Below are 14,326 nucleotides of genomic sequence, written 5' to 3' on the forward strand. Positions count from 1 at the left end.
AGAGTGTTAGAGGAGAGGGTGGAATATGGAAAAGTGGCCACAAAAGCATATGAATAGTCCATCCTAGAAGAAATGTGGGCCATGGTTGCAATGGTAGGTAATTGATATATCCATCATTGAGAAGGTAATGGCAGGACATTTAGAAAATCAGCAGAACCAACATGGACTTATGAAAGTGAAATCAGATTTGAAAAATCTGCTTCAGTTCTTTGAAGTTGTCACAAACAGAGTGGATAAAGTGGGACCAGTAGATGTAATATATTTGGATTTCCAGAAGGTATTCGATAAGGTCTCTACCAGTAATCATCTACCAGTGTCACCCAGGTCCCAAAGATGAACTGATAAATTAAAAATTGTCAATCTAAAGGAAATACCACTGAATCATACAGACTGAAACAGGTCCTTTACCCACCAGGTCCATGCCAACCATCAAGTATCTATCTATACTAATCCTATATACTGGCACCTGCTCTGTAGCCTTCTAGGCCTTGGTGATTCAAGTGCATGTCAGGATGCTTCTTAAAAGTTGTGAGAATACCTGTCCTCTGTGGCAGTGTGTTCCAGTATTCATTCAAGACATCTTTTGGCAATTAGTAAGGCAGTTATGGGGGTTCAGCAGGTGCATCAGCTGAAAGGTATACATTTTCTGCAGTCTATGTGTATGACTGCAAGGAATGGAGAGTGGATAAGCAAACTGACCATGGCACCGTGGTTTGGGGTCATTTAAGTTAGGGGAGTGAAAAGAAATATATTGTTAATAGGGAAATTATAGCTGGGGGGATAGATACTGTTCTTGGCAACATTGAACGTGAATCCCATTAGGTTGTGTTGCCTGTCCAGGGCTCTGGGCAGGAGAAACTTGGAGTGGAGCGGAAAGGCCCAGTTGTCTTGGTCCATATGGGAACCAATGAGAAAGATGGAAAAGGAAGAAGGTTCTGCTGAAGCAGTTGAGGTACAAATTAAGAAGTAGTTCACTTAGGTGATCTCTGGACTACTACCTGAATCACATACAAATTGTCGTAGAATTAGTAAGATCACAGAGTCGAATGCATGGCTCAAAGTTAGCAATGGAAGAAATGGGTTTCAACATCTGGAGTCACTACTAGGGCAACATGGAAACACTGCGATAGCTTCTCTTGAATTGGGTGGGACCAGTTTGAATAAGACCTGGGAAAATGAGAAAATAGTGGTGTTTATGCTGCAAAGAGTAGAGAGGGTACAGAGAGACGAGGAAATCTTTATGTAGGGTGAAGGTAACAATTACTTTAGAAACTAACAGTTAAAGACAGAAGGGTAAAAAGAAACATGTTGAAACTTAAAGGTACAGTCACATCTATTGAGAAAGAAAAGGGGGTGGTTACCTGACTTTTAAAAAATTCAATGTTATGTCCTGAGGGCTACAACACAGCCAAGTGGTTGATGATTAGGACTTGAGCTATCAGGAGAGATTAGATAGGCTGGGTCTATTTCCCCTGGAGCAAAGGAGGCTGGCAGGTGACATGATGGGGTAAATAAAATGATGAGAGGAATAGAAAGCCAGTGTCTTGTTTCCTATGGTGAGGGTTTCTTAAACTAGAGGACAGAGGTTTAAAGCAAGTGGGAGGAGGTTTAAAGAGGATCTGAGGGGTACATTTTTCAATCAAAGGGTAGTTGGCATCTGGAATGAGCTGCCAGAGGAGGTGGTAGAGGCAGGAACAGTAATGACATTTAAGAGGCATCTGGACTGGTACTTGCATGAGCAGGGCATAGAGGGATATGGAATTAATGCAGGCAAGTGGGATTAGTAGTGATGGTCAGCACAGATGTGGTGAGCTGAAGGGCCTGTTTCTATGCTGTACAACTCTATGATATGCTGTTTTTGAGCTTATGATGACCACCATTGGAGCAATGTAGGGGATTGAAGGCAGAAGACACAAGAGGGGGATAGAAGGTTGTTGGTAACTGAAGCTCTGACCCCCCCCCCCCCCCCACCTCTCTCCCCCCACTGTGGACTGCATGGAGGTATTCTGCAAAGCTGTTACCAAAATCCTGATGTAGGGTTTCGACCCAAAACGTTGACAATTCCTCCCCCTCCCAACCCCCCACAGATGCTGCTACACCCGCTGAGTTGTTCCAGCATATTGTTTGTTGCTCCAGATTCCAGCATCTGCAGTCTCTTGTGTCTCCATTACCCAACCTGTGTTTAGTTTCTCCAGTGTAGGGGAAACCACACTATGACCACCCGAATGTAGTGCACTAAAATGGAAGAAGTACAAGTGAATCACTGCTTCACCTGATCAGACTGTTTGAGTCACTAGATAGTGGGAAAGGATGAGGTAAAAGGGCAGATGTTACATCTGTGGCTGGAGGCAAAAGTGCCCTGAGAAGGAGTAGAGATGAAAGAGGTAACTTGGATTTGCAAAGGGAGTGGTGTGTTGGCTATGGTGAAAGGAGAGGAGAGAGGAAGAAGTCCCATTGAAAGTGCTGGAAATTATGAAGGATTATGAATTGGAAGGTAAGGAAGAGAGGAACCCTATCCTTGCTCTGGCTGAGAGGAGTGGTGGTGTGTATTGTGAAGGGTCATGGCTGTCACGTGACACCATTGATCACCTGGTTGAAAGCCACATCACTGTCAATCAAGGTCTGGCTCCACCCACCCATTAGTGCACGCACTTGACCATTGGCCTCTATGAACACCTTTGTACCTGGCCCTGAACCACTGGCTTGTTTGAACTACCTGGGGTGGACCACCCAGCCCTCCAGCACTATAAAGAATGCCACATGTGCGTGACTCGCTCTTTTGACTGCTCCAGGAATCATGAAACAACGCTGAAGAGACCATTGGTAAGAGTGAGCAGTTCCATAAGGGTTAGGAGCGTCCTAAGTAGATTCCCAGTAGCGTAGAGCCAATGCTTGCACTGAGTCGAGGGGTGGCAGGCATCGTATTGTTTCTGCCTTGATTCGTCTGTACCCAGTTTGTTGTGTGCGTGCATCTCACCCTTGTTGCGATTTCCCCCACGTTCGCGATCACCCATGTGCGTGTATGTGTGCGTTTGTTCCTGTTCATCCTGTCCCGCGTTGTCTTTGTAAATAAATCATTTTGACTCCAAAGACTGTGTCCAGAGTCCTTGCCCTTCGAGACCTTTCGAACTTGTCTTACAACAGGGTGAGAGGAGCAATGCATGGTTAAGAGCCCTGTCAATTATAGTAGAAGGGAAGACACTGGTGTGGGAAGTCTCATTATAAGAACAGATGCAATAGAGATGGAGAAACTGGAATCCTTACAGGAACTAGGTATCAGATGAGGTGTCATTGAGATAGCTCTGGGAGTCAGTGAATTATAATGGATATTGGTCATCTTGAGATGAGGAAAGAGATGTAATTAAGGAAAGGGAAGTGTAAGATAGGGGCCATATGGTGCTCACGATATGGTCACCATTACATTGGAGAAACAAAGAGAGATTGTGTAACCACTCTACAGAACACCTCTGTTTGGTTTGCAATGACAACTGTCAGCTTCTAGTTGCTTGTCATTTTAATTCGATGTGCGGCTCACACCCTGAGCATTCTGTCTCCAACCTCTTACGTTGCTCTAACAATGCCCAATGTAAACAAGGATAAGCTCTTCGTCTTTAGTCTGGCAACATTGTAATCCTCAGGACTTAATTGAACAACTTCAGGTTACCACCCTTTATTTTCCTTTTCTCCAGAGATGCAGCTGTTTCTTTCAGTTTCAACTTGTTTCTTCTTTCTCTTCTGTCTCTAACTGCCATGTTTTAAAGTATTTATTATTTCAACCACTCTGGTCTGCACCTTATCACAGGCATTCCCCCTGTTATCTCAACCTCCCCCTCTCTGCAACCTGAAACACTTTTCAAACTTTTCCAGTTCTGTTGAAGGTTCTTGTCCTGAACTGTTGACTCTATTTCTCTCCCCATGGATGCTGCCTGATCTGCAGATTGCTTCCACCATTCTGTGTTTTTGTTTTGGATTTCCAGCATCTGCATATTTTGCTCCAAAAAGCTGAAGCAGATTGGGACAGAATGCATTGGCGTGAGTTGTATATTGGCCCCTAAGAATAGTCGGCATAGCATTAAGCAGAGAAATTAGTGTTGTATACAACAAGGGTAATAAAATAACAATGGAGGACTTTCATCTACATATTGATGGGGCAAAACCAAATGAGCAGAAATCGCACTGAGGATGAATTTGTGGAGAATATAAGTGATGGTCCTTTAGATCAGGATGTTGAGGTACCAACAGACTACTTTGATCTTGTATTATGTATTGAATAAGGGGTTAATTGATGATCTGGTGGTTAAAGAGCCTTTACAGTGATCATAATGTGATAATTTTATGTGAAAATTGTAAGTGATTTGGTTCAACCTGAAAATAGAATCTTAAGTCTAAACAAAGCAAACTGCAAAAATGTGAGGTATGAGTTGGTAGGTTAAAAGATATGATAGTGAACAAGCAATTGGCTGACGCATAATGTACAGAATATATAAAACCTTGAGGCAAAAAAACCCAAAACGAAATGTCCAGTTGTGTCTATAGAATGAAGTTTAAGATGGCTTTAGATCAAATGAAAAAAAATGTATGTTAAGCCTGATCATTGGAAAAAATTCAGAATTCTGTAAAGGAAAACCAAGGCATTGAGGTAAGGTCAATTTGAAAACAAGTGGTCCTGCAAGAAATGTAAAGTGGACCATGAGAAATTCTACAGATGTGTAGAAAGGGAACAAAATAACTGAAATCAAAGTGAATTGAGACAGGAGAAAGTATAATGGGGCATAGGGAAATGCAGAGAAATTAAACAAATATTTTGTGTCTCTCTTCACAGAAGAAGACACAAAAAACTATCCTGGAAATAGTGAAGAATTACAGGTGACAGAAATAAATATTCATAAAAACTTAGTATTGGGGAAATTAATGGACTGCAAGATAACCTTATCTTAGGGTGGATTTTTTTTGAGGTTATAACAAGCTGAATATATAATTCTTCCCCACTGCCATCAGGTTCTTGAACCGACCTGAAAAAGCCTAAATTCTACCTCAGACTATATTTCCCTCAACTTGTTATATTATTTTTTTTATTGTGCTGTGTAAGTTATGTATAATTTAGGTTAATTTAAGTTTATGTAATCTATGTTTGTCATGTTTGTAATGTACTGTGCTGCTGCTGCAAAAAGTTAATTTTCATAGCAGTTATCCCTGGGTACATATGCCCAAGACAATACACTTGAACTTAATGAACTTAATGTTGGTGTGCTTAAATTGATGTGGTGTACTTAAACTTCCAGAAGGCCTTCAATGTGGTGCTTTGGAAGAGATCATTAAACAAAATTAGAGCACACGGTAGTCAGAATAATGTATGGAGGAGACTAATGGACAGCAGGTAGGGATAATTAGGTCATTTTCAGGTTCGGAGGATGTGGCCAGTGGGTTGCTGCAGTGATCAGTGCTGATGCCCCAGCTGTTCGCAGTCTTTCAGTGATTTGGATGAGGGGATCAAGTTCTGAGAGTCCCAATTATATTGTGTCCTGGTAAGACTACACCTAGAATATTCTGTGCATGTCTGGTCTCCCTACCTTCGGAAGGATATACCTGAAATAGAGTAAGTACAGTGAAAGTTCACCAAATTGATTTCTTGGATGGCTGGAGAGTTTAGGCGGACTGGGCCTTTATTCTCTTGAGTTTAGATAATGGATCATTTTGGTAATTAATAACTTTGGGCATGAAGAGATGAGCAATTTTGTGAGCAAAAGTCCAGCAAACAGCAATGAAAGAATTGATTCATCAGTTATTCTATGAAAATCCAGAGACTGCAGATACTGGAAATCTTAAACAAAAACAGAAAATGCTGGAAGCACTCATCACATAAGGAAGGATCAGTGCAAAGAGAAATAGAGTCAATGTTTCAGATTGAGGACTCTTCGTCAGAACGGTTCCTTCAAGGTAAGACCAGCACAAAAAGTAAGCAATTGGAAAGATAAGGAAAATACCTGTAAGTTGAGATTTTACAATTTCCCGGTTGTTGTAAATGCTGCTCCATTTCAGCCTTCCGCTTTCCTAGATCAGAGAGTAATTTAAATCGCTGAATTCGATACAGGAGTTCAGGAAAAATGTCCAGGTTTTGTTGCTGCAGTGCTTCAAGTAAGTCTAGGGCACTCTTCATCGGTTTGCCTATTGGAAAGTAGTCATTGCACAAGAACCTCAAGTCCCTCACCTCCTCTTCATCCAGCTCTTCAGTTATTTTCAGAAAATGGTGCTTGGTGTCAGCAGCCATCTTCTCCCTTGGTAACCCAAAAGAAAAACAAAATTTAAGCTCAGAAATAATTGACCGGTACTGTCAGATTATCAAAGCCAAGACCAGGGCAAATGCCAGGAGTGGGTCCAGGTCCAGTAGTCATGGGGGAGAGAGGCCCAGGCACGGGGAGGAGGATCAGGGATCTGAAGGGGGTAGGGCCAAACACAGAAGCCAATTTTCAGCCAATTTAATTCATTCCACATGATATAAAGATATGGGTAAGAGCACTGGAAAGGTGATGGGATCAAACAACATCCCAGCTCCAGTACTGAAGACCTGCGCTCCAGAACTAGCTGCATCTCTAGCCAAGTTTTCCAGTACAGTTACAACACTGGCATCTACCCGATGATGTGGAGAGTTGCCCAGGTATGTCCTGTTCACAAAAAGGACAAATGTGACCTGCCAAATTACCACTCAGTCTACTCACAATCATCAGCAAAGCGATGGAAGGTCTTACTGATGGGGAAACAAAGGACTGCAGATGCTAGAATCTGGATGAAAAACACGATGATGCTGGAGGAACTCAGCAGGCCAGGAAGCATCTGTGGAGAAAAGCAGGCTGTCAATGTTTCGGGTCAGGACGCTTCTTCAGGACTGAAGATAGGAAAAGGGGAAGCCCAATATATAGGAGGGAAAAGCAGAACAGTGATAGGTGGACAAAATAGGGGAGGCGGGGTGGGCACAAGGTGGTGACAGGTAGATGCAGGTAAGAGATAGTGATAGGCAGGTGCCTATATATTGGGCTTCCCCTTTTCCTATCTTCAGTCCTGAAGAAGGGTCCTGACCTGAAACGTTGACCACCTGCTTTTCTCCACAGATGCTGCCTGGCCTGCTGAGTTCCTCCAGCATCATCTTACTGACGGGGTTATGAAGTGGCACTTGCCCACCAATAACCTACTCTGCCATGCCAGTTTGGTTTTCGCTAAGACCCCTCAGCTTCAGACCTTATCCCTGTTCCAAACATGGATCAAAGGGTTGAATTCCTGAGGTGAGCTGAGAGTGACTGCCCTTGACATCAAGGCAGCACCTGGCTGAGTGTGGCATCCAAGCACCCTGGTAAAGCTGAAGTCAACGGGCATCAAGGGAACGCTCCAATCATACCTTGTACAAAGTTAGATGGCTGTGGTTGTTGGTGATCAATCATCCTTGCCCCAGGAGTTCCTCAGGACAATGTTGTAGGCTCAACCATCTACAGCTGCTTCATCAATGACCTTCATTCCATCATAAGTGGGGCTGTTCACTGATGGTTGCACAATATTCAATTACATTTTCAACTGCTCCATCAATGAGGTAACTCGTGCTTACAAAATGGCAAGACCCATTCAGCCACGGGCTGATATGTGGCAAATAACATTCGCAGTCCAGAGGTGCCAGGCAATCACTATCTCTAACACGAGATTCTCACCACTTACCCTTGATATTCAATGACATAAACAGTGTCTGGAGCCCTTAGCACCAACATCCTAAAAGTCACCTTTGACTAGAAACTCAGCTGGACCAGCCAGATAGAAATCGTGGCCACAATAGCTGCTCAGAGACTAGGTACCTTTTTGTGAGTGACTCACCCGAAAGCCCTTCTGTCATCTAAAAGTCACAGGTTAGGAGTGTGATGGAATACTCTCCACTTGCCTGGATGAATGCAGCTCTAACAGCACGGTAGCGTAGTGGTTAGCGTAACGTTATTACAGTGCCAGCAACCCGGATTCAATTCCCACTGCTGTCTGTAAGGGGTTTGTACGTTATCCCCAGGTTGATGTGGGTTTCCTCCGGGTGCTCCAGTTTCCTCCCACATTCCAAAGACGTACGGGTTAGGAAGTTGTGGGTATACTATGATGGCGCCAGAAGAGAGGTGACACTTGCAGGCTGCCCCCAGCACATTCTCAGTAACGCAAAAAAGACACATTTCACTGTGTGTTTCCATGTACATGTGACTAATAAATAAATATCTTATCTTTTCTCAATAAAACTTCAGAAGCTCAACACTATTTAGGAGGAAGCAGTCCACTTGATTGGAACCCCATCCACCATCCCAAACATATATTCCCTCCACTGAAAAGCACTGCAGTCACTAATCGAGGTTACTCTGATAATATTTCCTACCGAAAGGCATGGAGCAGCAGCGACAGTTCAAATAGGCAGTTCCAGAGTTATACAGCATGGAAACAGGGTCTGTGCCCCAGCTGGTCCATGCCGACCAAGTTGTTTACCTGAGCTGGTCCCACTTCCCCGCATTTGGCCCATATCCATCTAAACCTTTTCTATCCATGTACCTGTTGAAATGTATTTTAAATCTTACAATTGCAAGAGAGCGAGTTTTTCCATCTGGCAGCAGAGAAAAGGAGGCAAACTCTAGCGGGAGCAGCCTTCTTGAAAGGGGCTGCCTTGAAGTCAAAGTGCTGCTGTTGAGGTCAAAATGTGGGCTTCGGTGAGCATGGGGCTTCGGTGACCACAGTGAGTAGTAACAAAATAAGTTTTTTTTCCCTCTATCTTACTGTCTTAATCAAAAAGACATAAAGATTATGGAGGCTAGGGCAGCGGTGTGGGAGATTGGGGGCATTTGCAATTGCAACTTCTTTCAGACCGCATATAGCAGTTGCTGCAGATGGACTCACTATGGAGCATCCAAGATGTGGAGAATGTAGTAGACAACACGTTTAGTGAGCTGGTCAATCCACATGCACAGAAACAGAGGAGATGGGTGACCACCGGGAAGGGCAGGCAGGTGGTGCAGAAGTCTCCTATGGTCATTCCCCTCGCTAATAAGTAAACCTTGCTGGGTACTATCAGGGAGGAATGGCTCCCTGGGGAGTACAGCACGAAAGCCCAGTTTGTGGCATTCTATAGAAAGGGGGTAACAGGACTGGGAGAGTGACAGGGAATTCTATCGTAAGAGAAGCAGATAGGCATTTCTGTGACCACAAAAGAGACTGCTAATTGGAATACTGCCTCCCGGGTGCTGGGTCAAGGATGCCTTGGAGTGGCTGCAGGACAGTCTGAAGGGGGAGGGTGAACAGCCAGAGATTGTGGTACACATAGGTACTAATGATATTGGTAGAAGGGATGAAGTCCTGCAACTTGAGTTTAGGGAGCTAGATAGCTAGGTACACAGCAGAGTAGTGGTTAGTGTAACACTACTACAGCACCAGCCATTGTCTATAAGGAGTTTGTACGTTGTCCCTGTATCTGCATAGGTTTCCTCCCACATTCCACAGATTTACGGGTTAGTAAGTTGTGGGCATGCTATGTTGGCGCCAGAAGCGTGACAACACTTGTGGGCTGCCTGCAGAACACTCTACACAAAAGGTGCATTTCACCGTGTGTTTCGATGTACATGTGACTAATAAAGATATCTCATCTTATCTTAGGATCTCAAAAGTTGTAATCTCTGGATTGCTTCTGGTGCCATTAGCTGGTGAGTACCAGAATAGAATGATGGGTCAGATGAATGCACGGCTGAAGGGGTGATGCAGGAGGATGGACTTCAGGTTCCTGGACCATTGGGGCCATTTCTGGGGAAGGTGGGACCTGTACAACAGGGCTGCATCAAACCAGAACGGGACCAACATCCTAGCAGGAGGGTTTGCTAAAGCTATTGGGGAAGGTTTAAACTAAGTTGTCAGAGGAATGGGGCTTAGAGCAGATGTTCAGATGGAGAAGAATAGTCACCTAGAGGAGGAATAGGAAGTCTAATAGGGAGCGCAGGAGGATAAATGAACACGAGGGAAATACAAAGCTAAATTGCATCTAGTTTAATGCAAGGAGTCTAAACAGTAAGGTAGATGAACTCAAAGCTTTAATTAACGCAGAGTTCAATGATATTGCTGCTATGACTGACACATGGTTGAAGAATGGGCAGGACCAGCAACTCAATATCCCAGGGTACAGAATTTTCAGGTGAGATGGAAGGGGATTTAAGAGAGGAGATGGCATTGCACTATTAATCAAAGATTGCAATACTTCAGTTTGAGGGAGGATATCCTGGAAAGCTCCTCAAATGAGGCCCGATGAGTAGAGATTAGAAACAAAAGATTGTCGTCACTTTGCTGGGGGTGTGTTACAGACCTCCTGACATCAACCGGAGATAGTGGAACAGATATGTGGGCAGATATCAGAGAGATGTGATGAAAATAGGGTTATTGTATTAGGGGATTTCAACTTCCCAAATATTAACTAGGACTGTCTTAGCGTTAAAGGGTCCGGGGAGAAGAAATTTTTTGAGGTGTGTCCAGGAGAGTTTTTTGACACAGTATGTATATAGACCAATGAGGGAAGGAATATTACTGGACCTAACTTGGGGAGTGTAGCTGGTCAAGTGGAGGGAGTGTCAGTGCATTTTGGAGATCCTGATTATAATTCTGTATATTTTAAAGTGATGATGGAAGACAACAGGGATGGTCCAGTAATAAAGGTCTTAAACTGGGGGAAGGCTAATTTCATTAACATAAGGGAAAACTTGGAAAATGTAGATTAGGAACATCTACTTGCTGGTGAGTCTACATCTCTACAGTGGGAAGCATTCACAGCAGAAATAGCAAGAGCTCAAGGTGAACATATTCTTGTAAGGGTAAAAGCCAGGGATGACAAATGTAGGGAACCTTGGATGTTGAAGGATATTGAAGGCTGGGTAAAGAGAAAGACAGAAGCATTTGACAGGTGTAGGGAATTAATGATGGAGGAGGCCCATCAAGAGTATAAAAAGTGTAGGGAGGTGCTTAAAAAGGAAATTGGGAAGGCAAAGAGAGGTCATGAGAAATTACTGGCAGACAAGATTAAGGTAATTCTGAAGGTGTTCTATATGTATATTAAGGGCAAAAGAATAGCCAGGAAAAAAGAAGGGTGCATTAGAGACAACATGGGCAATCGGAAGGTTTAGGTGAGGTCCTAAATGAATACTTTACTTTTCATCGGAGTTCACAAAGGAAACAGATTTTGTGATTGGAGAATTCAATGATGGAGTAAGGTGAGAGTCTAGTGCAGAGCTCTGTAAATGAAGAGGAAGGACGATGACTTTTTAGTGGGCATAAAGATGCATGATTCCCCAGGTCTGAGTGGGATTTATTCCATGCTGACAGAGGAGGCAAGGGAAGAGATCACTGGAGCTCTGGCTGTGATTTTTAAATCTTTGCTGAACACAAGTTTGGTACCAGGTGACTGGAGGACAGCAAACGTGGTCCCCCTTTTCAAAAAGGGCAGCAGAGAAAAGCCCAGTAACTGTAGACTGGTGAGCCTAACATCAGTGGTAGGGAAGTTACTGGAGAAAATTCTGAGGGAGAGGATTAATGATCACTTGGAAAGGCAGGAACTAATCAGAGACAGCCAATGTGCAGACAGTCAAGGGCAGATCCCGTCTGACCATTTTGATTGAATTCTTTGAAGAGCTAACAAAGTGTATTGATGAGGGCAGAGCAGTAGAATGATTAATGTGGACTTTAATAAGGCCTTTGATGGGTTCCGGGAGCACCAGATGCTCCATCTGCCACAACAGCCAGCAAAGTGTCATTTATTGCATCCAATGCTCCCAGTGTGGCCTCCTGTATAAGATAGCTTTATTAGTCACATGTACATCAAAACACACCGTGAAATGCATCTTTTGTGTAGAGTGTTCTGCGGGCAGCCCCCAAGTGTCGCCACGTTTCCGGCGCCAACATCGTATGCCCACAACTTCCTAACCCGTACATCTTTGGAATGTGGGAGGAAACCAGAGCACCCGGAGGAAACCCATGCAGACACGGGGAGAACGTACAAACTCCTTACAGACAGCGGCTGGAATTAAACCCGGGTCACTGGCGCTGTAATAGCGTTACGCTAACCGCTACACTACCGTGCTGCCCCAGTGAGGCCCGACGCATATTGAGTGACCGCTTCGTCTAGCTCCTTCACTCCGTCTGCCGCAACAGCCGGGATCTCCCGGTGGCCACCCTCTTCCATTCCACATCCCACTCCCATACTGACATGTCTATCCATGGCCTCCTCTACTGCCGTGTTGGGCCAGATGCAGGTTGGAGGAACAGCACCTCATATTCTGCCTTGGGAGTCTCCAACCTGATGGCCTCAAGGTGGATTTCTCTAGCTTCCGGTAACCCCACCCCTTCTTCCCCCCCCCCCCGCCCACTCCTTTGTCTTCCCTTATTCCGATGGCTCCCTTCCCCTGCCTTGATGATCTGCCCATCTCCTCCCTCCCCTCCCCTTATCCTTTATTCCATGGTTCACTGCCCTCTCCCTCCAGATTCCTCCTCCTTCAGCCCTTTGCCTCTTCTACCGATCACCTCGCAGCTTATTACATCTTCTCCCCCTCTCCCACCCACCTACCTTCCCCCCCTCACCTGGACTCACTGCTCACTTGTCTGTGTGTACTCCTCCCCCTACCATCTTATTCTGGCTCCTGCCCTCTTCCTCTCCAGTCCTGATGAAGGGTCTCGGCCCGAAACGTCGACTGTTTATTTCCCTCCACGGATGCTGCCTGACCTGCTGAGTTCCTGCAACACCTGGTGTGTTGCTCCAGATCCCAGCATGCGCAGAATTTCCTTCCTCAGCGCTGCCCGCCCGCAGCCGGGAGAAAGGCGGGCAACGAGCTGCGTGGCACGGGGGGGAGCAGGCACAAGTCCGGGTCGCGGCCACAGCGAGGGCCTACCGTCTTTTCACAGCCCGTTTGGGATACATCCAGAGTTTGGTCTGTGGCTTTTCTCTCCCCTATTTCTTGGCCCTTTCGACTTTTACTTTTTTTTCCCTTCAACTAATTGTCCCGCTCTCGACGGCGCCACCGTAACAATTCACGATCCTGAAAAGAAAGATTAAAACTCACCCAGTGAGTCTTCCTTTCCCTGAAAAAGTTTCGATAGAGAAGCTCCCAGACTGAACTACTTGCGAGCGACAGGCGAATACGCCTGCTGATCCTTGAGTAAATGCCCAGGCTTTGTCCCGCCCAGGAAATTAGAATAAATATCTAGTTAGAACTGCATAATGTAACCATCGGGTGGAACACCAGTCTCTTGGTCACGGCGTTGTTGAGGTTGATTTGGGCTATCCGTTGATTTCCGGGAATTACCGAACCAAGTTTCCCTGTAAAACTGCAGGGAGCAAATGTCACATGCCACACCACATATCAGCCCAAGGAGCTCAATGGGCTGGAGGAGGAAAATTCTGTCAGGGTCCCGGCTCCCAGTCAATGCCCGGGACCACACTGTGGGCGAGGACAGGATCCTACCCGGCTGAATTCCAAAACTCTTTGAAAGAGCTCATCAACTGTTCCATTTCTGCAGTTTATACCCCATGGCCCTCCAAATTTTCCCTTTTCATTTGTATAACCTTTTGAGATGTCACTGCCTGAAGGAATGCACTCTAGCTGCTAATTTCTTACATTCAAAAAAGATTCTCATGAAATGATGGGGACATGGAAAAAAATATATCCTGCAATCGAATATCAAGTTAGTTCCTTTGGTAGTAAGCCTGCCTTTTAATCAAATGGTCCTCAGTTCAAGACTCACTGCAGCTCAAATATAATTTGTCACCATTCAGGATGGAGTTACCCATTTAATCAATGTCTTTGCCACAGAAGTTCAGATCCATGGCCTCCACCACTGACTGGTGTATACCTACCAAATGCCAGGGTCTACTGAAGGAGAGTGACCATAGCATGATAGAGTATGATGAAAAGTGAATAGTTCAATTCAAAACTAGGGCCCTACATTTAAACGAAGGAAATTATAAAGGTATGTAGAATGAGTTGGCAATAACAGATTGGGGAGTTTTCTTGAAAGGCCTAATGCTGGAAAGGCAATTACCAACAGTTAGGGAATAAATGGAGGAACAATGTTTCTGCCCAGTGTAAAACTGCAACAGGAAATGTCAGAATCAGAACAGATTTATTATCACTGACTTACATGACGTGAAATTTGTTGTTTTGCAGCAGCAGTACAGTAAAAAGACATAAAATTACTATAAATTACAAAAATAAATAAATAGTGCAAAAAGAAGGAATAACAAGGTAGTGTTCATGGATTCATGGACCGTTCAGAAACCTGATGGCGGAGGGAAGAA

At 44.6% G+C, this 14,326-nt stretch overlaps 2 protein-coding genes across 6 annotated transcripts in view; one reads left to right on the forward strand and one right to left on the reverse strand.

Annotated features, from left to right (window-relative positions):
* Nucleotides 1–13,196, reverse strand: part of LOC127570505 (caspase-8-like) — a 54,125-nt gene extending 40,929 nt beyond the window's left edge. For 3 of the 5 annotated variants that reach the window (XM_052016183.1, XM_052016174.1, XM_052016153.1), the window contains exons 1-2: nucleotides 13,092–13,196; nucleotides 5,985–6,275 (exon numbers count right to left, since the gene is read on the reverse strand). In XM_052016183.1, coding sequence (XP_051872143.1) covers nucleotides 5,985–6,268 — 284 coding nt within the window. In that variant the 5' untranslated portion in view covers nucleotides 6,269–6,275; nucleotides 13,092–13,196. Of the gene's footprint in view, nucleotides 1–5,984; nucleotides 6,276–7,390; nucleotides 7,410–12,612; nucleotides 12,729–13,091 lie in introns of those variants that run through there. The other 2 variants (XM_052016169.1, XM_052016162.1) reach the window with 2 other exon arrangements.
* zgc:112416 (uncharacterized protein LOC550509 homolog) overlaps nucleotides 10,116–14,326 on the forward strand; it is a 99,521-nt gene continuing 95,310 nt past the window's right edge. The window contains exon 1 of the mRNA XM_052011903.1: nucleotides 10,116–10,183. Within this exon, the coding sequence (XP_051867863.1) occupies nucleotides 10,116–10,183 (68 nt within the window). The remainder of the gene's footprint in view (nucleotides 10,184–14,326) is intronic.

The sequence above is a fragment of the Pristis pectinata genome, chromosome 1 (genome assembly GCF_009764475.1).
Source record: "Pristis pectinata isolate sPriPec2 chromosome 1, sPriPec2.1.pri, whole genome shotgun sequence".
Lineage (NCBI taxonomy): Eukaryota > Metazoa > Chordata > Chondrichthyes > Rhinopristiformes > Pristidae > Pristis > Pristis pectinata.